The sequence below is a fragment of the Dysidea avara genome, chromosome 8, assembly GCF_963678975.1.
Source record: "Dysidea avara chromosome 8, odDysAvar1.4, whole genome shotgun sequence".
Classification (NCBI taxonomy): Eukaryota; Metazoa; Porifera; class Demospongiae; order Dictyoceratida; family Dysideidae; genus Dysidea; species Dysidea avara.
Window position 1 is genome coordinate 6,486,911 of NC_089279.1, and position 22,789 is coordinate 6,509,699.

The 22,789-nt window shown below is 38.5% G+C and overlaps 3 protein-coding genes across 8 annotated transcripts in view; 1 reads left to right on the forward strand and 2 right to left on the reverse strand.

Moving 5' to 3' along the window:
- Positions 1–1,200: 1,200 nt before the first annotated feature.
- The window catches only part of LOC136262985 (uncharacterized), a 38,908-nt gene continuing 17,319 nt past the window's right edge, over positions 1,201–22,789 (reverse strand). For 2 of the 5 annotated variants that reach the window (XM_066057407.1, XM_066057406.1), the window contains 4 exons: positions 15,508–15,613; positions 2,221–2,267; positions 2,056–2,165; positions 1,201–1,999 (listed from right to left, as the gene is read on the reverse strand). In XM_066057407.1, the coding sequence (XP_065913479.1) occupies positions 1,937–1,999; positions 2,056–2,165; positions 2,221–2,267; positions 15,508–15,613 (326 nt within the window). In that variant the 3' untranslated portion in view covers positions 1,201–1,936. Of the gene's footprint in view, positions 2,166–2,220; positions 2,268–15,507; positions 15,614–22,789 lie in introns of all 5 variants that reach the window. The other 3 variants (XM_066057409.1, XM_066057411.1, XM_066057408.1) reach the window with 3 other exon arrangements.
- LOC136262982 (uncharacterized) lies at positions 17,303–21,570 on the forward strand. Of its 2 annotated transcripts, XM_066057403.1 has the most exons (16): positions 17,303–17,671; positions 17,720–17,926; positions 18,023–18,085; positions 18,138–18,164; positions 18,545–18,607; positions 18,662–18,688; positions 18,734–18,763; positions 18,814–18,894; positions 18,947–19,017; positions 19,267–19,658; positions 19,723–20,002; positions 20,059–20,135; positions 20,194–20,301; positions 20,650–20,861; positions 20,912–20,980; positions 21,029–21,570. In XM_066057403.1, exons 1-16 carry the CDS (start codon positions 17,451–17,453, stop codon positions 21,372–21,374), a joined length of 2,274 nt encoding a protein of 757 aa, XP_065913475.1. In that variant the 5' UTR covers positions 17,303–17,450; the 3' UTR covers positions 21,375–21,570. The 2 variants fall into 2 exon arrangements, with proteins under 2 accessions (XP_065913475.1, XP_065913474.1); XM_066057402.1 differs by having other exon boundaries at positions 18,662–18,763.
- On the reverse strand, positions 21,473–22,415 carry LOC136263626 (P2X purinoceptor 7-like). Its single transcript, XM_066058258.1, has 4 exons — positions 22,285–22,415; positions 22,110–22,238; positions 21,993–22,058; positions 21,473–21,946 (listed from the first exon to the last, which is right to left on the reverse strand). Exons 1-4 carry the CDS (start codon positions 22,357–22,359, stop codon positions 21,473–21,475), a joined length of 744 nt encoding a protein of 247 aa, XP_065914330.1. The 5' UTR covers positions 22,360–22,415.

Consider the following 22,789-nt stretch of genomic DNA (forward strand, 5'->3'; position numbering starts at 1 on the left):
CATGATTAATTATCTCAATGTAATGTTGTTATACAGATGATTAACTGGAACTATTGAAAAGTGATCTGAAGATAATTGGCTAGATGTAATTACTTAGACCAAGCATTGCAGTTATGAATAGTGGCTAGATTCTACACTGAATGCTGTATTAGAGTAACATGTTGATTGTTCTATTGGAGTATATTGCAACGACTGCTATATTAAAGTGTTTATCTTTTTGCAAATTGAACTAGGGTCTGGCCAATGCTGAACTGTGGGCTCCGGCCCTGATAGGTTTAATAGCCAATTCTGGACACTCAAATCAAATTCCAGACAGAAAACACCATGCCTAACTTGTATAAGTAGTTTGTTGTGTAGTAGCTCCTTGGTATCTGCACTCATTTCTCCAATTTTACTCTTGTCAGCATCATGTTAGGAAATTATACCGAGGTGCCACTTTTTGTCTTTTTCGTATCAGCACTCTTCTTGTAAGCAAGTTTATAGTGCCCTAAATTATGCGAAATGCTTGTGTTAACAGTGAAAGTGTAACTATATATATAGTAAAATAAAATATTAACAGACCACATAGCTGTGCATACAAATCAATGCTATATGCCATTGGCAACTTGTGTTGTTACAGAAAAAATTTTTAAGACTCTGAAAAGCATTAAAATTAATTGTGACACTCACTTATACATGCAAGCCACTGGGAGAATACAAGTTGTTTATGCTCATACCATAGCGTTGTAACAAGTTGAATTGTATTGTCTATAATTTCATTTCCTTTATAGATTAGAGCCAATGTTGGCAACATCACAGGGGAGAAGAACATTTCCAGAGCCCTGCCTTGTGATCTTTACCAACAAGAAGTATTCGAAATTCGAAGGCCACTATTGTGTCAGAGACAAAATTTGTAACATTGATTGCAACTTATGCCTTTTTTGCACGATATTCTAAATCATTACCAGCACAAAGTGTTCTGCTGTTTATTCAACAGGTGCTATACAAGATCCTAGTGCTAGACACTGCAAAATACAAGTTATTCATCAGTCAATTACTTGAATAGTGATCATATATACAATATGATTACTATGTTACCATATATTGGTCTATTGTATTATGTTATAGTATATCACTTTCTTGAGTACTTGTACCTCATTATTTTATACTCAATATGGTGAGTAATTTTATTTGTCCTGATTTTGTACCTAAAATGACACGTTGTTTCATTAAATAACATTGTAATTTACATCAGTAGTATTACATGTCATGGTTTAACACATTTAATGTGAAACTGGTAACATGCATTTAACTCATCATTTCAAGTTAAAGTAGCACATCAGTTTTATCTGCTGCATGTGTACTCCTGCATATTCCATATATGTCAGCCACTTTATCCCTAGCCGTATCAATTGGCAACGACCGTCATAGTTGAACATCACATGACATCAAAATCAGTGAATCTGGGACAAGAATCAGGTATAAAACAATTCATCATATCTCAAATACAAGCTATAATCAATTGGAACTATACACCTATGATATACCATATAGGGGAAGTTTTGATGGGCGAAAGTTTCGTGGTAGAGGGCATACACAACTTATTCGTGGTTAAGCTTTCACTGTGGACGAAATTATGGTGGCACCCGCTCGAAGTGCTTAGCCGTGCACATGTCAATAAGTGGGCATGGCTCACAAAAGAAACTGGGCTGCTACAGAACTTTCCACTTGCATTCTTGTGGGGAATATTTCGTGGTTTTTATAAAAAACCATGAAAGTTACACCCATCGAAACTTCCTCCTATACGGTACTCAAATAAACACAGTGCTCTAATGTAAGAACCAGGCATACGCCTTAAGCAGCAGGCTGCTTAGTAATGACTTTAGTAGGGTCCCACTGAGTTATAACAAATGTATGCTTTGCATTGGACTTAGTATCCACATAAAAGCGGTTATAATCAGTGTGTGGTAGATGAGACATGTATTTCACAACGACTTGCCCTCTCCATTTTCTGTTCCATCTTCACCATTCATAGCATATATCATTGAGTGTATCATCATTTAGAACAACACTTACTTCTTTTCTACTTGATGTGTATGTGCCTTGTGTGCACAACGCTTTCAGTAGTAGCACTTCAAGTGGAACAAATCTCTTATCTGAATGACTCAGGTGTTTAGTGTGCTCTACTGTGGGATAAGGTGCTTCGACTCCATTTTGAAAAATCCAAAAACATTAAACCACCTTGTGTGTCATGTTCATCTACTTGAGGTGTGAAGGGACGGGATTCCCTGTAAATACATCATGTGATGTCAATCAATTAGATTCAAACTTGTTAGTAGTCATGATTCAACAATGTAGTACATGTGCTATTACAGTACAGATTGTGACAGGGTTGTCCATGAATCTAGTGTAGTGTTCAGCTAACTACTTGTGATGGTTGGGCAAAAGTTGAAGATGATTGGGTATGGAACTGTGATGGTTGGACAAATGCCTACTCATGCCCACCCTTGGCTACGCCACTGTCGAGTTGCAACTTTAATTTGCCATAGAAAGGAAATTATAAAAGATTTTCAGCTCAAAGTTGGAGGTTTAGGGTGAAGTATTTCCATACCAATTTTTGTATGGTTTGGTTTAGCAGTTTACAAGGAGTGTCTGAGTATATATAGCATGGTAGATTGCTTACTATGGGTAATACTGACCACTTAAGTTACTGCAGGTCTTCCTTTTGATGTATCAATGTATAATAATGGTTCTTTCACGGCAAAGCCTTGTGCTGTAGTTTACCGATAATATTCGGATGTGTCGCAACTATTTAACTACACTACTTAACTACCATAGGCATAGCTACTATGCTACTTAACAACAAACTCAAATTAAACAAAGCTTAACTACCTTAGACACCTCATGATAAGTTCACATTAGTTAGTGACATGTTACATCACTGGTCAACAGAATGTGGCTTGAATATCAACCTAGTGGATCAGTATATGACATGTGCAGGGATTAACATGTGTAACGCACGTGCATGTGTAAACAGGCAATCAACTAGATGGGTGTGGCTGTATTGTTTCTTTTTGACTTGCACTCAAGTTTTTTTTTCCACTCACGTTGCAGAATCTTGTGGATCTCGTCCCTTAGTAGAGCACCACTTATCTGTTACTCATTTGATCTACTCATCATCATAGACAGTAGCACTGGAATATAGCTATCGGGAGTGTAGATACCAGTATACACTAAAAATTTTCTTTGATGTATGGCTTATAAACATTAGCTACGATAAAATGCAAAAGGCAGATGAATGGCTTCAAAATAGCATCAATCCATTGCACTACTAGGATTGTGGGATAATTCCTCATACACAGTTACTATAGCTACAGCTTATTACATCCACAATCCTGCTTGTCAGCTCATTGACTATAGCTATATTTCACGGCTGTTGCTGGCCGCTACTGCCAAGATCGAAAATGTGTGAACAAGTTGGTGTGACATCAACCGGCTGCTGGTATAAAGCTTAGCCTGAGAGCACAAGCTCATAATTCGACCTCTGATTTATGGTGTGATTTGATTTGTGATTAATATTGTAATGGCAGCACCCAGACCAATTAGAACAGGAGACCTAAGGACAATGGAAACAAGATTGATGCGGAAGTTACAAAGTAGCTATACAAGTTGAGTACACTGTTGCTATTCAGTAATGTTTTTTTTAAAATAGGCTTAGAAGAAGAGAGAATGATGCTACTAAATGGTAAAGTGCATTCTCTCATAGAAATGGTGCTGAAACTCCTACCTGCACTGGTGAATCAGCAGCAACAGCACACCGTGATGCCCCAAGTTTCAACTAGTGTACAAGGACAAGACAGTACTGGTAGTGAAATGGAGTGTCGCGTTTGATTGACATCTTAACAACATTGCTGTGTAAGAGCCAGGTCCTATCATCCTATCGTGGCAGCCCAGTGACTATTGGAGCTCCGGAGCACTTGAGCACACATCTTGTTATACACACACACACACACACACACACACACACACACACACTACGCTGTTAAAACAGAAGTGCTATGAAAGTAAAATATGGACATGTTAAATTATCTACCTATGTAAACTTGTCATATGCAGTATCAATCATATTGTCCAGTGCTAATAATGCTTCAATTTTATCAAGAGTTTATAATATTTGATGGGGGGGAGAAGAGTGCCTAATGGCTAGTGTGTAAGCCAAACGCACTGTGCTTTGTAGTGATTTTAACACCTTCTAGTGACAATAGCAGAATGGTCAGGTTGACAAATTTATTGCAAGCGGCACACACCTAATGCTCTTATCATAAAAGTGCTTTTATCGATAATGTGGCGCCAAGACACACTGATATTTTTAGTGAGGAAGAACCTCGGGAAGAACAGGAGGAATCTCACCTTACACATCCGAAGAGGAGACTTCTAATTAACCAGACTTCCATAGACAAGTCTAGTAGATGTGGAGAAGGTTCAACACAGCTCCATGTGGAATGATTGCGAACTTGGTGAGGAAGCTCATGTGGAAGAGACACCTCAAGGTAGCGACAAGCAAGGCGAAGTAAATCCAGTTTGAGAAGTGATGAAACAAAAAGCTAAAGCCACGTCTGATGCAAAGCCTGCAGGTTGTAAACGAAAGGCTTTAAATAAAAAGGAGAAACTGAATGTAACAAAATGTCTTGTTGTATTAAAGCCTGAGGTGACCACTACTGTATCTCTAATCAATGTGGCGAAACAACTGCCAACTTACAACCCCAGGCTGAAACAATCTTGCACGCCTGTGATTCCTAGCACACTGAATTTTTTGTCTAACCATTTGAAGAAGACTTTCCTTATGCTATATGAAGAGTGCTCAACATTGAAGGAAAACCACCTGCAATTTCAGACAAAGTGGCAAAGGCACTGTGGTTACTTATTAGTTGACAAGAACTTTTAGTTATCACTTATAGGCCTCCATCCATCAGACCCCTTGGCCACTGAAGTAGTGGCTGTTCGCTCCAAGTGGATAAAAATTTTGTATTGCAAATTCACTGCTAACGTCAGAAGCCAAACTGATGCTGTTCTGTAGCTGCCTGTTTGATGAATTGTTTCGACAGTGTCACACAGCTATTACAGCAGAGACACAAGAAGATGTCTCATCTTCTGAGGATACAGAAGACGTGTATTATTGCTTTGGAGGTGCAACCTTATGTAGTATGTTGCACAATAGGTACGATGAAATGAAATCCTGTTCATCACAACAGAAAGACACTATCTCACAAGAGTTAACTCTACTGCAGCACATCAGCATACACAAGAAGGAAGACTAGGGTCACATACCAGATTATCTTAAGTATTGTGATGAGGGAAACATGTACTTACTACCATATATGAGTTAGACAGATTTTGTAACATTTAAATAGTACAAAAACAAGTGCAGTTACCAGCAGGAAGTAATGGTAGGGTGTGATACCCACCTAAATTATATGTTTTTTTTGTTTTTTTTTATAGAAGTAAAGGCCAAACTCAAAATTGTGTACGAGTTGATAACAGTATTAAGAGAAATGCTGTCCGCTTGTCCACCATCATTACTACAGCAGTTTACGAGAACGAGTGTCCAAGTATACATGGTATGGTAGATGGCTTGCTATACGAGTTAAATAGATTTGTAACATTTAAATACTGCAAAAACAAGAGAAGTCGCCATCGGGCAGGGTTGATACAATGGCAGGGTGTGATATTCCAAACCTAGATCATGTGCCTGTGAAGGACAAGGTTCCCCCAGCCTCAGTGCAACCTGCACTATCCACCTTAAGACTTCTATCATCAAACCCTCCCCCCCCGAAGATGGAGATAATGCTTCGGATGACGTCAGGGAAATGTGAAGACTGAAACGGCCAGAAAAGACACCTTGAACTGTTGCAGTAAGAGCCAGGTCTCCCAGTGACTATCGGAGCTCCGGAGCACTTGAGCACACATCTTGTTATACACGTACACACGCGTATACACTACGCTGTTAAAAACAGAAGTGCTATGAAAGTAAGATATGAACATGTTAAATTATCTACCTATGTAACTTGTCATATGCAGTGCCAATCATATTGTCCAGTGCTAATAATGCTTCAAATTTACCAAGAGTTCATAATATTTGATGGGGGGGGGAGAGTGTCTAACAGCCAGTGTGTAAGCCGAATGCACTGTGCTTTGTAGTGATTTTAACACCTTCTGGTGGCAATAGCAGAATGGTCAGACTGACAAATTTATTGTAAGCGGCACACACCTAACTTAATATAAAAGTGCTTTTATCGATGATGTGGTGCCAAGACAAACTGATATTTAGTGAGGAAGAACCTCGGGAAGAACAGGAGGAACTTTGTCCTACAAATCCGAAGAGAAGATGTCTAATTAACCAGAATTCCATAGACAAGTCCAGTAGATGCGGAGACGGCTCCATGTGGAATGATTGCAAGATGAAGAACTTGGTGAGGAAGTTCATGTGGAAGAGACACCTCAAGATAGCAACAAGCAAGGTGAGGTAAATCCACGTGTGAATCCACGTGTGATGGCAGAACAATCTGGCCCGATTAGGCGATGTGAAATGCGCCAGATGGAATACAGGATCTGCCAGAAAAGACACCTTGAACTGTTGCAGTTTACCGACAATAATCGGATATGATGCAACTATTTAACTACAGAACTACACTACGTAACTACTATAGGCATGGCTACTATGCTACTTAACAACAAACTCAAATTAAACAAAACTTAACCACCTTAGACACCTCATGATAAGTTCACGCTAGTTAGTGGCGTGCTACATCACTGGTCAACAGAATATGGCTTGAATATCAACCTAGTGGATCAGTATATGACATGTGCAGGGATTAACATGTGTAACACACACATATGTGTAAGCAGACAATCCGCTAGATGGGTGTGGCTGTATTGTTTCTCAAAACTTCTTTTTGACTTGCACTCAAGTTTTTTTTCACTTGAGTTGCAGAATCTTGTGGATCTCGTTCCTTAGCAGAGCACCACTTATCTGTCACTCATTTGATCTACTCATCATCTTAGACAGTAGTACTGGAGTATAGCTATCAGGAGTGTAGATACTAGTATACACTAAAAAATTTCTTTGATGTATGACTTATAAACATTAGCTTATGATAAAATGTAAAAGGCAGATGAATGGCTTCAAAATAACATCAATCCATTGCACTACTAGGATTGTGGGATGATTGTTGAATAATCCCTCATACACAATTACTATAGCTACAGTTCATAATTTGACCTCTGATTCAAATTGATTGTGTAATGGCAGCAACAACAGCACCGTTGAGAAGGACTGAGATGAAAACAACGGAGGCAAGGTTGATTCGGAAATTAAAAAGTAGCTACGTACAAGTTGAGTCCACTGTTGCCATTCAGTAATGTTTTTGTGATAGGCTTAGAAGAGAGGCTGGAAGAAAGAATGATGCTACTAGATGGTAAAGTGAATACCCTTGTAGAAATGGTGCTGCAACTCCTACCTACACCAGCAAATCAGCAGCAGTACACCATGATACCCCAAGTTTCAACTAGTGCCCAAGGACCAGACAGTATTGGTAGTGAAATGGAGTGTAATGTTTGATTGATCATCAAGTGGTACAGTAATGAATAGCATCTCAATTTTGAACTGATGGACACTCAGCAGTAGAGTAGCGGATAACAGACTCCAGTGATACATTATAATTGAATAATACTAAATAGTGCACTGAAGCACTGAAATCTCAGTCTTACAAGAATCTTGCATGAGGTTTGGGATTTAGGGCATCCAGTAATATTTATACATGAAGTTACAAGTCTTGCTGTTGATTGGCAATCTACTCTTAAATTTTTAGTAATATAAACAATAGTATAAAAGCTTAGCCTAAGAACACAAGCTCATAATTACTTCAAATTTTGAGTGATTCACGTGCAATGGCAGAACAATCCGGCCCATTTAGCAGGTGTGAAATGCGACAAATGGAATGCAGGATCTTACAGAAGTTGCAAGGTACGAGTTGGGTGTACACTGTTGCTATTATGTTGTTGTTGTTTTTTTAAATAGCCATGAGAGATAACGTGGACGAAAGGTTCATGCTGCTTGAAGACAAGATTAATGCAATTGCAGAACATGTTTCCCAGGTGTTGATAGTACTATCAAAGCGGAAAGAGAGAAGAAATGACTCAGAAAGGACTGACTGAACAAATGCAATCATAACTATGATATATAATGCAACACTGAATTATCAAAACTACATAATAAGAGTATATTAACAAGGGGGTGTCACGTCGGCTCATGCTGTACGTTGAGGGTATCGCTATACTGTATAGCCTAAAGGGTTGGCTATTGTTTTGTTCGCCCATGGTGAGTCCATAAGCACCTATAGTGACCTTAAATAAAATAATTAATGAGAGATTGTTTCGATTGTGGGATTGTGTCATGTCGTTTTGCTCTCCTGCAAGTTTTCCTAGCCAATCCGCTGTAGATGTGGTTTGCGGTTCCCTGTGTGCCAGTTTGCGTGTCAACGACTTAGAAAGTGGGCCTAGCTGTTGCGTCGTCTTTGGTTCTGCTGTTGATGCGAGGGGTCCAAAACAAGCTTGAAATCTTGTTGGCCATCTCTGAAATCTTCCTTATATTTTGGTGAAATCTTGAAATCTGAATCTCGCCAAGTAAAAATGCCGGATATTTCCGGATAGTAAATGCAATATAGCAACGTGTTTTCACGTGGTACTGCAGGTGCGAGTCGAGGTGTGACCATGCGGTACGAAGATAAATGTCTACTTGAGGCTCGATTTGAGGATTTTTCAAGTTAAGTTAACTCCGTGACAAGCTGTTTTGCTATTAAATAGCTCTAATTTCGCCGGATTTGTGCTGTATTCAGAGGTGTTACTGCTGGAGCTAGCTGCTGCCAAGTTGCCGTTTCTTGTGCCGTTTTGATTTCTTTTCTAGCCTCATCAACAGCAACATCAAATACTGCATTGAAATCTCTACCGTTTGCAACTCTGTGCATCTCAGCATCAACTGGCATCAACAACATTATAATGTAAGCGGTGCACTGCATGACACTATCTGGTAGATTGGGCTGGGTTCTAGCTACTGCACATATATTTCCTTGAGATATTGGGGTATGTAGCTATATTGAATATTATGTTTTTTTTTGTCGAGGTTTTTGTGTATAGACTTGCATGCTGCCTAATTTGATGGTAACCCACCTTGTAACATACTATGCATGGGTATAACGAGGGGTATAAGATTTTTACGTGTTTTACGTACATAGCGGCTTTACTCTGAGCTAAAAAGGCCAAAGGTTGATACTGAGAAATATGGCAGAAGATACCTTGGAAGATACCCAAGTCAGCGATTCTGCTAAGGAAGTGTAAGTTGTATGTGTAATACAGTGCTGAAATATTTGCTGTATTTACTTACGTACTTGAAGTGCAATTACCCAAATGCTTTTGCAACAATTTAGTGCTGTAGAAAATTGCGAGTTGGTTCAAGAGAATTCATTTGGAATCACTTTAAAACGACTTTTTTTAAATGCTGAAAAAAATCGTGAATGTTGCCCAACACACCGCAGGCATCCTCCTATTTAAAAAAAGTTTGCTACAATTGTTGGCTGGACCCATGGCATATGAGTTGATTCAACAAAATATGCCACAAGCATTGCCTTCCATCAGAACTGTACAAACCGCTATACATTCAGAGTACAGAACAATTTCTGAGAGATCTTTTAGGTTTGATGAACTCAGAGAACATTTGAACCAATACAATGCCCCTTTATTAGTTTCAATAGCAGAAGATGCGACAAGGATCGAGGGTAGAGTGGAGTATGATAGTGAAAGCAATCGATGTGTGGGTTTTGTATTGCCTTTAAATGAAAATGGATTACCAAAAGTAGATTCCTTTTTAGCAACTTCTTTTTCTGCTATCGAGTCTATGTTTCTCAGAAATGCTGTGTCAAAATATGTATATATTTATATGGCCCAATCATTATGCACAGATGTTCCTCCCTTTTGCCTGGCTTGTATAGGTACTGATAATAAATTTGATTCTTTGGCTTTAATGCAGAGATGGCGGTTTATTGTTGAAGGGTGTGCGAAAAGAAATATTGCAGTGTTAAGCATCGGGGTGATGGGGATAGCCGTATTATGAAATGTATGAAGGTTTTTTCGTCTTTCAACAGTTCTCCCTCGGATTCACTTTTGAATCACATTCCGTTAATGAACATGTTTAATTTTTCATTCCCCCCTATTGAATGGGCTGATTGGTTTCTTTGCCACTGGGAATGCAATATGTTGTGTGCAAGATGTTGTACACGTTGCTGTCAAGCTCAAAAGCCGTTTACTGAAGCCTCAGGTTGTGCTTCCAATGGGTAATTGTTTTGCCAACAGCAATCATTTACATACTTTAAGCCTATCGTTACAGAAGGACAGACATGGGCTATGTTTAAAGGATGTAAACCACAAGGATAAACAGAATTTCCAAGATGTTCAACATCCAAGAATTTCCAAGAATTTCCAAGAATTTCCAAGATGTTCAAAGATCAACATCCCAAATGCTGGGAATCTGCTATCACATGTACCACAAGCAAATGGCACTAAATGATATAATGAAATTATCAAGTGTGTTATTGACAGTTACCTTGATAAAGCTTTAGAACCACCTGAAGAAAATGGATCACATTGAACAAATGCTACACTTTGCGTGACAATTTTGTGACCACAAATGCATTCTGTGGTGTAGAGCTCAATGCTCATGCAATGGTGAATTTTTAAAGAACAATTAGAGATCATGCTGACAATGACAGTTGTTTTGTTCCATGGCTTCTTGGCTCGCAAACCTGTGAAGCAACATTTAGAGCAGCCAGGTCCATGAGTAGTGTTTTCTCAACAGTCATTAATTTTGGAATGTTAGGTCTTTTGCGTAGGCTTCACCGCTTGCATATTCAGCTTGCCATACAAACTGAAAGTAAAGAAGAAATAGTTTTTCCTAGAGTTTTAAATTAAAACATGAGCGAAAAATGGGCAAAAACAAAAGTAATAAATACAGACTGGCTGATGTTACGGATGATAGTATTTATAAAGCCATCAAAAGTGCGCAAGGAAAGGCCAAGGTAATTGTAGAAGAGTTAGGTATGGCTGATCTTTTAGTGAGACATTTATTGTGGAGCCCAGATGAAAAAATTCATGGCATTGATGGAGGTAAAGAACATACCAATGACGATGACAATGATGATAGCAGTGATGAATCTGGTGATAAAGATGAATCTAATGATGACAGCAATTTTACTAGTGAGGACCAAAGTCAACAGAAGAACATTGCACAGTTGCAAGAGTCATGCCTGGAAGATGAAGCAATGATTGCAAATGATCTGGAAATCATTTCAAAGAATAATTTGCTTGAAAAAAGCAATAGATAGACTAAAGGTTAAGCATGAATTTTACAGACGATTGCCATCAGAGACAATTCCTATATATGAACGTGTTGAAACACACAAGAAATCTAGAAAGAAACATGAAAGTAGGTTTACTTCATTTGTAGAAGTAAAAGGGAAGAATGGTGAAAGCATCTTTATCCCTAAGACCACAGTGGTGTGGCTGTTTCAAGAAGGTGAACGTGTTTCAACTGATCGTTTGTTTAGAGTACGGCACAAACAGCCTTTTTCCATCAACACACTTGTCACTGACACCCTGGCTGGTAGCCCATCTGGTGTAACTGGTACGTCAGTTGGTACCCCCTCAGTTGTAATTGGTACCCCTTCTGTTGTTACTGGTACCTCGGTTGGTACCCACTCAGTTGTAATTGGTGCCGCTTCTGTTGTATCTAGTATCTCAGTTAGTACCCCCTCAGTTGTAATTGGTACCCCTTCTGTAGTAACTAGTACCCCCTCAGTTGTAATTGGCACCCCTTCTGTAGTAACTGGTAACCCACCTGTTGGAACTGGTACCCCTTCTGTTGTAACTTGTACCTTGGTTGGTACCCCCACAGCTGTAATTGGTACCCCTTCTGTAGTAACTGGTACCCCATCTGTTGTAAATTGTACCTCGGTTGGTACCCCCACAGTTGTAATTGGTACCGCCTCTGTTGTATCTAGTATCTCAGTTGGTACCCCCTCAGTTGTAATTGGTACCCCATCTGTTGGAACTGGTACCCTTCTGTTGTAACTTGTACCTCGGTTGGTACCCCCTCAGTTGTAATTGGTACCCCTTCTGTAGTAACTGGTACCTTGGTTGGTACCCCCTCTGCAGTAGCTGGTACCTTAGTTAGTACCCTTCAGTTGTAGCTGGTACTCCTTTAGTTGTAACTGGTACCCCATCTGTTGTAACTGGTACATCAGCTGGTACCTCAGTTTGCACCCCCTCAGTTGTTGCTGGTACATTAGTGAGTACTGGTTCTGTTGTCACCGGTACAAGTCCTGTTATTGACTTGACTAATTTGCAAGACAATTCTGTTAGATATGGCAAAGATTTCTGGGTAAAGATAGGAAATACATCTTTGTGTCAGAGTGAAAGACGAGTCATCTTGACTGGAGAGTGGCTTTGGGGGACTCATTTAACAGCAGTACAGGTACTACTGAAACAGCAGTTTTCAAATATTAATGGATTAGCAGACACCTTAAAAATGACACTGAAAGGGAATACTCTCTCAAGTGGAAGTGTTCAGATATTGCATGTCAATGGAAACCATTGGATTACAGTGTCAACAATGATATCAACTGAAAATGATGATGATGCAATAGTGTATGACTCTTTGCACTCAAGTTTAAGTCATGGAACAAAAATGCAGTTAGCAAACTTAATAAAAACTTCAAAAAAAAGTTTAAAGATAAAGATTTCCAGTGTCAACAAACAGGCTGATTTTAATGACTGCAGAGTATTTGCAGCAGTGTATTGCACTGCATTAGTGAACGGTCAAGACACTTCAACTATTGTGTATAACCAAAGTGCCATCAGAAATCATTTAGAGTTATGTTTGAGTAGAAGAAAAATGGACCCATTTCCAAGTATAAGATGCCGCAGAAGCGGAAAGAGCAAGATTGACTCAATTTACGTTTTTTTGCATTTGCAGATTACTAGATGATGGCAGCTCAATGGTACGCTGTGATACTTGCAAGGATTGGTTCCATCGGAGTTGTTGTCCAACCAAAGTTATAAAAAACAAAATTGGTACTGTACCAAATGTCTTGTTAAGCCAATCATAACTGTATTATTTACTGTTCTATTGTTATAGTTGCATTTAGCTACATTGTTGTAATGATCTATTATTATCAGTTTATGACATTTACCAATACAGTACTGGAACATGATTACTTGCTAAGCAAATTTTGAACTTGAAATCTATTAGATCTATGTATTAAAATTCTCCATGTGAAATTCAGATGTATATTATATGCATTTACATGGAACCTTGATGGCAGAATCCAAAATCCCTGATAAAACTCCATGGAATTTGGAATTATGTTCAAATTTTGGCTAGTCCCAGACCCCTTGTTAAAAGTAGTTTATGGCAAGGCAATGTATGTGCATCAAGAAAAGTAGCTGTTGTTTGAAATCCTTTATCTAGAATATGTTTTGTAAATCTTCTTAAACATTTTTTGTAACAATCAACATTGATGTAGTGATAAAAATAATGACAAGACCTCGAGGTACATGTGATTGCATAAAGTCAAATTAGACATGGCAAGGAGAAATACAATCAATTGAATTGCCTAATTTAGATTGTTACAAGCAAAAAAATATTCTCTGAGAAGACTGAACTGATGACTTTGGCTGCTGCCTAATCAAGTGCTCTTTTGTAGTATGACAACAGTTTGTTCATAATTAATTTCACACCACTGACACATGGTACTCTCATCAAGGTAGCCAATATCCACCATGTGGTACTCACATGAAAAACCCAAGATGGTCCAGTTCAGCAATTGGCTGTAGGTAGCCGCTACTCTGGCTTTCACGCCTTACAGTTGCAATTGCGTAGTCAGCACTGGAATCGAAAGGACAGATAAGCTCTAGTAAGGAATAGGTTTTATGTTTTGTCAATTTTGGGGAAATGAACAAGCGATTGTGAAATATTCTTAGCGGGTCAAGCAGTGTTACAAATGAACCACATTTCAAGATTGCATCTTATTAAATGTTTGATGGTTCAGCTTAATGCATACATACTATACTACATGCTAATGACATCACACACAAACAGAGGGGATTATAACTCTTAAAAATTACAACGACATTTGTCCTAACAAACTGCTACTCAGCCGTACATGAGCCTAAGATGGTCAGACATTGCAAGGAATGGAAGTTCTCCCAGGGAAATCTTGGTTATGGTACAAACATACAGACTAACAGACTTCTGATCATTGCTTGCATACAACATAGCTATATACAGCATAATAACTATGAAAAGCATGCAACCAACTAGAAAAACAAAGCAATGATTAGATGATTACTGGAAGCAACCAGGATATAGCCATACAATTCACTTTCGACCACACAAACTTAAACATAAGCATCTCATCTACCAATACTAAGCAATGATTAGATGATTACTGGAAGCAACCAGGATATAGCCATACAATTCACTTTCGACCACACAAACTTAAACATAAGCATCTCATCTACCAATACTCCAAAATAACAAAGCAGGTGGACAAACAGACTAATACTTAATAATTACCGCATACGTACAAATTTTCAAGGTATGTTATTTTCACGCATAGAAAACAATTCAGGGATTTTTGCAGTTTTATTTTTGAGGATTAGTCGTTTTTCACTGAGGTTATCTATTAGAAAAAATTGTACCTGTACGGTATTTGTTCACTAGTTACAGTGTGCGAAATAAAGAACACTGTACCTTACATGACTCAAATGCTGCTTTCTGGTCAGCTCTAGCTAGTTGAGGTGCACTGATGTAAGTATTGGTACTGATATCGTGATATTGGTAATATCGAAAATCGGTAAAAAAGTTGACTTCTAGCAGATATTTCACTTAAGTACTACAATTGTCTAATCTTATGCATGGCTGATCTGGTAGCGCTGTGGGTAAAGCATGACGTTTGTACAGTTAACAACTGGCCATGGATGTAATTCCTAATTTAGGCTAAACCATACCTTTTCAAATGTCCTTCCCCCCCTTTTACAAAAAAGCATTTTAACAACTACCTTTTGAGTGTCTTGTCATTTTACTGTAGTGTATGACTGTCCATGCTGAAAACTGTTATGTTCCCACTACTAAAATATATCGGTATCAGTAATTCTGTAGCCAACATATCGGTTATTGGTACATTCTATATCAGTGCATCTCCACTAGTTAGTTACTTTTTTAAAAGGCTCCATTCAGCCACCAATGTTACAAAAATTATTCACACAAGAGACTAATAAAATGATCAGGTTTATATCACCTTATTTCAAGAACTTAACTTCAATGAAGTATGTGTATCCAAATTCCAAAAATAATAAATTATTATACGGTAAAAAGATCAATTTACATTATTATAATGCCTTTTCTAACAATTCACTCACCCAGATGGTAGGATGTGCACTAATTGGAGCATCTCCACTGTGGTGGTCCAACTGTTTTGGCTAATGTAGTAGACTCTGTTGTGAGTATCTCTCCTCATCTCCCAACCTGTGTAGTACGTGGAGTGGAGAATGAACTAGTAAACAAACAGTATTACAGGAACAAAGATGGAGGCAAGAAACTAGGTGCTCATTCTCACAGTGACTACTCGTAAACAGCCATATTTTAATGTCACACAATTACCACACTTGTACAATACACTATAGATGTTATTTATATTAGGACATGAACAGACACCATATATACCAGATGTGCTTAATTAAGTTTGTGATGAACTAGAGTTGGAGGGTAAGTAGATCCTGCTGAAGGCAGGCCATAAAAAATATAACAAATCCTCTTTTGTTAGCCTGAATTTCCCTGTAACTTTCAATATGCAGCTACTTTGAGGCCGAGTAAAGTGCTACCTCTCTGAGGGGATCTTGATGCTATCGGATAAATGGATAAATGAATTTCGTTAATTGGGGCACCTTTGGGACCAATAAATATGGCCTCACTATGAGGTATCTTATTAATGAGATCATGAACTACACTTTGGGGCCTTTGAAATTTTTTGAGAATTTAGTAAAATCACTAAACTAACATAGATTTCGAATATTTCTAGCAGTATAGTGTAGTCTCTCGTCACAGGAAAGATTCAGTGATGATATCCTTCACAACATTGTGTATAGCAGTGTTTTGTGAAAGCAAACATTAGTTCACACTGGAAGAACAATTCATTACAGTACTTTGACACACATGGCACACACTAACAAACACGACCTATGCCATGGAAGAATAGTTCTGCACCAGATGGACAGCAATGTGTATTGCTAACTTATCGAAACTTAAAATTAATTATATTTCAAAAAATGGACACAACATTTAATATTATCTAATATTAGTAATTCTTAGTGTCAAAATACAAATACTTCACTACAAAGTTTGCTCAATGGGTTACCTAAGACAGGATGTACATTGGTATGTAGAGAGAACAGCTGTTTCACAAGATATTAACGTTAACGCAGTACTACTACCAGTTCTATTGTTTGATGTACTAGCAGCTTGCTGTGGCTGTTTAGGGGTGGAGCTGCTATCTGCATTGGGGGTGTGGCTAGTTGTACTGCTACTACCAGCCCCTCCTCCTGCAGAATCAGCCACTACAGTAATAGCAGGTCCTGTGCTCGTATCATTGTGCAGATTTAACAAGTCTCCTGTCACCACTTTATTTTGTTGTGAAGATAATGATGGGGTTGTTTCGTTAGTATTACTGCTACTACTGCCTGCTGGCTTCAGTCCACTGACTCCAACCTCAATTTCTCCTGTTTGTTTGCCATCTTTCTTAAGTTTATCTTCACCGTCATCTTTTCTGTAAAGTGGAATTACTTTTGTGAACTAACACTCTAAATTAATGGACAACCTCCTTAGTATTTCAGTCCCAACCCGTCCATACATTTTTATCAAAAACACAGGAAAGCCTTTTATTGAAATATATCTTGGATATAAAGCTCCCATTGCTCTGCTGTATTTGTAACTCATTATAAATGCTTTCATATAATAAAACCTTAAGCCTTAATATGCTACGCAATAACAATCATTGTAGTGATAAAGTATGGTAATGGGTAATACTGAGCACTTTAAGTTACTGCAGGTCTTCCCTTTGATGTATCACTATCTATCAACACCTATAAACAGTTCTTTCGTGGCGAAGCCTTATGCCAGTTTACTGACAATATTCAGATATGATGAAACTATTTAAAGGGGTAATGCGTTGCAGTGGCTTACACAACGAAGCCGTTTAATTTCCTTACGCATGTGATTATTTTGTGTACAATAAAATCACGTGTTACGGAGTTGTCAGCTCTATACGCGCGTGTTAAATTGATAGATAGCGCGGAAATTCAGAAGAATGCCACCTGGACGTCCACGTACTGGAAGAGCTACATACGCCTTCGTGAGACTTCGAGAAGAGACTCACAAGTTATGGTTAGAGGCAAAACGTTCCCTTGCGGCTAGTAGCGACGATGCGTTGGCTTGTTGTCTCCTTCAAAATATCCGAAGAAACGTTAGTAGCAGCGCTCTCGAGCCACTGAGTACGCCAGTTGCAAAAGTTGTGGGAACAACACAGAGGTAACTGACGTTTTCCATGATCTTACGCGACCAATGCTTTCATCATAGCTCAGATTTGTCAGTGGTTGCTGGACAACATCGTTGTGATGATTTATTTTTGTGTTCCACACCAGTTCACAGTTCTACAAGAAATGAATCAAGGCTTGTAAGTAGCGACAGAAGAGGTGAGAGGCTCAAGCATCCAGTTTTGTTTCGTGCTGAGGAAGAGGAGTCAAGTAGTGATTGTGAGGCTACACCACAGCTGCAACAGGAGTGGTAAGTGGCTTCGATTATTAGCTTTTGCCAGTAAAGCATCATGCCTGTTATTATATGTGGATAGATATTTATGTTATCGTAAATATAAATCTGTAGTAACAGACAAGCTGAGGACAGTACATTGACATCAGTGTCAATCATAGATCACCCATCAACAATGTAATGTTGCCTTAGATCCTGTGTGTTGTAGTAAGATACACTTTGATTACAGGCTGGCTGATGGCTACTGGCAACAAAGGTGCGCACTTTTATCAGTGGTGATAATGTTATATTGGTGTGAGGACTGTTCAAATAAGACAGAAGCTTATCACTCTCTGCTTCTTATGTATGTCAACGACTAACTGCACTAAAATGCAAGTTAAATTCTAAAAGGATGTTTTTGGATATTGGTATGCAAAGAGCTAGTTTAATGCTCCAGAATTCTCTCAAAATTAATTTACTGTGTTGAAGTAGTCACTTATTTATAAAGTTATTTATGTAGTAATTGCTGTGACACCCATACTGAACCTTTAAAGCTCCGGAGTGAAAAGAAGCACTGTCTTATTGGAAGTGACTATTTTGTTTACTGATATGAGGGAGCCGGTGAGATTGTATACATGTTTGTGCATAAAACTGTAGCAACTGGCAAGCCGAGGAGAGCACATTGACATCTGTTTCAACTATTGATTACTCATCAACCATGTAATATTGTCAATGCATTTGTTGTGTGCTTACATGGTACTATTCAACTTGCAGGCTGGCCGAAGAAAGCTCACAACAAAGGTTCGATATTTTATTATGTTGTATTGTGTCTATCATAACCAACAGTGGCTCAGTGTGTACCAGTGATGAAATAAGGTAGTGTGCAGTCTTCTATTTTTAGATACATTTATTAATTTGGAAAACAGGACTGTACAGAATGCTTCTTATATATTGAATGGCACTTCATCTGAGTCAGATGATGATACGTACATAGTATCGGATGATTAGTATGTATACATTACTGTCATCATGAGTGTTATACAAAAAAATTCACTGTAGTACATCTGAATGCTCATCTGGCTCTGAAGATGTAGAGGAAGAATTGGAATCCAATGAAATATCTGTACAAGGTATGGAGTACCCTATAACACAAAATATTCAAGGGACAAAACGTTTGCAATTAGACCATCCTGTTAGTATTCGTAGAAAAACTTTTGTAGTTACATAAGACAAATGTTCACGAGTCAGTAATGTCACTAGCAATTCGCAGAAATACATTTGCGGTTTATGGAGCCACTGCAAGAACTGCAAAAGTGTTATATCCCTTAAATTTTTTGTACTATACGGTATATTACATATTTACAATTATTGTATTGTAGGTATTGAAGGAGCAAACATCAAGGTGTTATGTAACCTGGATAAGCTGTTGATGTTATTCTCTGGAAAATGTCACAAACCTGGTTGTGTAGAGAATTGCTCTATTGCTAAATACAAAGTCATTGGCTGTTGTGTCCTGATTCATAGTCAGTGCACCAATAAGCACATTTTTGTCTGGAAATCATCAGAAATGTTAACTAGCAGAACTAACAATAAACTTTTCCAAAACAACCTTTTATTTGCGTCAGCAATAATTCTATCAGGGCAGAGCTACTATAAAATAGCCGATTTTGCAAATGTGTTGGGGTTATCGGTTTCATCAAGCTCTTCCTTTCATTGCTACCAAAGACATTATATATGTCCTGGAATAGAAGTGTTCTTTAATGCAGAACAGGTCAATAGACATATTAATGTGTATCATAATGTATTTATATTGCATCTATACTTACATCAAATAGGACAAACTCCTATCCACTTATCGTGGTAAGCGCGTTGTTTTGGCTGCGGACGGAAGATGTGATTCTCCTGGAAACAGTGCTAAATATTGCACGTACTCACTTATGGACCATGAAACTAACAAAATTCTTCATGTTGAAACAGTGGACAAAAGGGAGGTCAGATTGCAGTCACCTAACATGGAACGAGAAGCATTCTCTAGATCCATAGCCCATGTATTGCAGTTGGTTGAATGTCCTGAAGTCATTACTGATGCATCATCCTCAGTGCGCAAGATGATAGGTATATACAGGTGTATAATATACCATTCACTGCTTGTTCTACTGTGCACTCTGTAGAAACTCAGTACCCACAAATGCTGCATTCACTAGATGTTTGGCACAAATCAAAAAAATTGAAAAAAGCATTAGCTGAGGTGAGTAACAAGGCAAAGGTCAAAATTTTATTTTATGGGTTGTGCTAACATACTTTAGGCTGGTAAGCGCAAGGGCATGGATAAATTATTAAAGTGGAGCTCCAATATTGTGAATCACTTCTGGTACTGTTGTCGTACTAGTAATGGAGATGTACAAATACTGAAGGTACATAAATTATGTGACCGAATTTGTGAAAAGGGGTTTTCCAGACACATTCAATTTGTCAACTTTGACGATTCATAACTTTGTCTTATAAGATAATGAAGATATTGACTTGAAGTTTTGTCAGTGGTGAGTTTTAACATAGCCAAGTGAGCACTGAACACTCCAAGATGAATTCTTGCTTGAACACCAAGTTACGGCTCCATGAAGTCTTAGAATAGGATGTGTGTGGAAGACCCCTTTTCACAAATCCGGTCACGTATATACACTACGTATGTGTATAAATACAGTATAGTATAAATAAACAAAAATATTATAAATTTTGCTACCTTACACTGTTATGTGTACTAGATAAAGTGGTCTGCCCTGCTACATCATGTCATTGATGAGCATCAATGGCTTGATGGACGATGCGAACATGATGATCTAACTGGGCCACCAACAGATGGAGATGGTAGAGTACTGCAATACTTCCGTCGCAATGAGCCATCGTTTAGAGTATTGCAAAAGCTGATAATGGATCCAAAATGGCTAGAGTCCATGAAATACTATACCAAATTTCGGTAAGGACTCTTAGTAGATTGAAGCTAACTTGCATACTTCCATTGTACAGGCATACAGGAAACCTGGAGTCTTTTCACAATTTAGTACTTGCTTATGTTTCCAAGAGACATGCATACCAGTGAGCTGAGCATGCCCTGCTTTATTTTTTACTTTTCATGCTTTGTAGGAATCAAGCTTATCAGGCACGTATCCAGTTGGCTGTATTAGACAACAACGCACACTGCACTAGGGATCCGGCTTACAATAAATCAGGTGCTGCTTTGTATGCTCGCAAGTACAGGAAACAAAGCAAAAAGTGGGATGCAACTCCTATAAAAAAAAGAAAAGATTACAATTATATGCCTAAAATAATTGACACAATTGAAGAACAACAATACAACTTCAGTGGGCCACTTAAGAAGAAACGTCCTTTGCCACAAGGCCACCCTGCACACATACAAGCCACCATTGGTGACTCACAGCCTACATCTACAAGCATTATTGTGCAAAACAAGAGGTCACGTTTTTCATAAATTATTGTAAAATCATGAATAATAATAATTTACAATTGTAATGATAGAATGATAGATTGGTCAATGATTGTTCAAAAAAAAGTCACTGTTAGAGTACATTAGCTGGATCGATATCCAAGATATATACCATCTGGAGCTGGATACTTGTCTCTGATGGCCCACACAACACAAGATGGGATAACTTTTCTGTTCCCACTTCCCAGATAGCCGCATTGCCACTGTCTATACCCAGCCCACCGATAGCTTGACGAACTGTAATCTGGAACATCTGCATAGATTGTGCTCCTGCTAACAATGCAGACAGCCAAAATATGAGGATCTAAGACCACCTGTCGAAACACCTCAGATGTAGTCACACAAACTCTGTTTTTGCAGCACACATTCTCTGAAGGTTGGGGCATAGATCTACATTTACCACATTTGCACCAATGTGGTGCATTACTTGGACCTTGTGGTGGATCAGGGATTGGAGGTGATAGAAGTGCCTTTGCTAATTCCAAGCCACCTACATTTTCGTACGCAGCAACTATCAATTTTTTGCACTCACTGGAATCTAAGTCTGTTACGAACTCCTATACAATTACAGAGTATCACTTACTTATCAACACTGCTACTTACTTCAAGTTGTTGTCTCCTTATGGCCATGGCATTTTCACCTGCTGGCCTCTCAGCTTCTTGTACAGGCTGCAAGTTACTATTTGATACAGATTACCAATGCTCGATTACATTGTTTACTTTGTTCTTGCAGGACTTTTGTCTCGTGCCACAGGTGCATCGCTCCGAACAGAATGCATTGGCTGCCTGGCATGGACATTTTTTTCGTTGACACGTGTTTTTACAGGAACACGATGTTGACTCGTTATCCTATTATAGTACTTGCAAAGTGACAGCCTTCAATAAAACTATTCACCGTGTCAGAATCAGAAGTCGAGCCGCTTGAGCTTCTGTCGTACTCGTCATCACTGTCGCGTTCCCGTGTCGCCATTTTGTTAGTCCGTATATGTTTGTACACTAATATGACATCATTGTTTTTAACTTAAATGGTTTCATAACATAAACAAACGCGACGCATTGCCCCTTTAACTACAAAAACTACACTACTTAACTACTATAGGCATAGCTACTACACTACTTAACAACAAACTCAACTTAGACGAAACGTAACTACCTTAGACACCTCATGATAAGTCCACGCTAGTTAGTGGCGTGCTACATCACTGGTCAACAGAATATGGCTTGAATATCAACCTAGTGGATCAGTATATGACATGTGCAGGGATTAACATGTGTAAACAGGCAATCCGTTAGATGAGTGTGGCTGTATTGTTTCTTAAAATTTCTTTTTGACTTGCACTCAAGTTTTTTTTTTCACTCGAGTTGCAGAATCTTGTGGATCTCGTCCCTTAGCAGAGCAC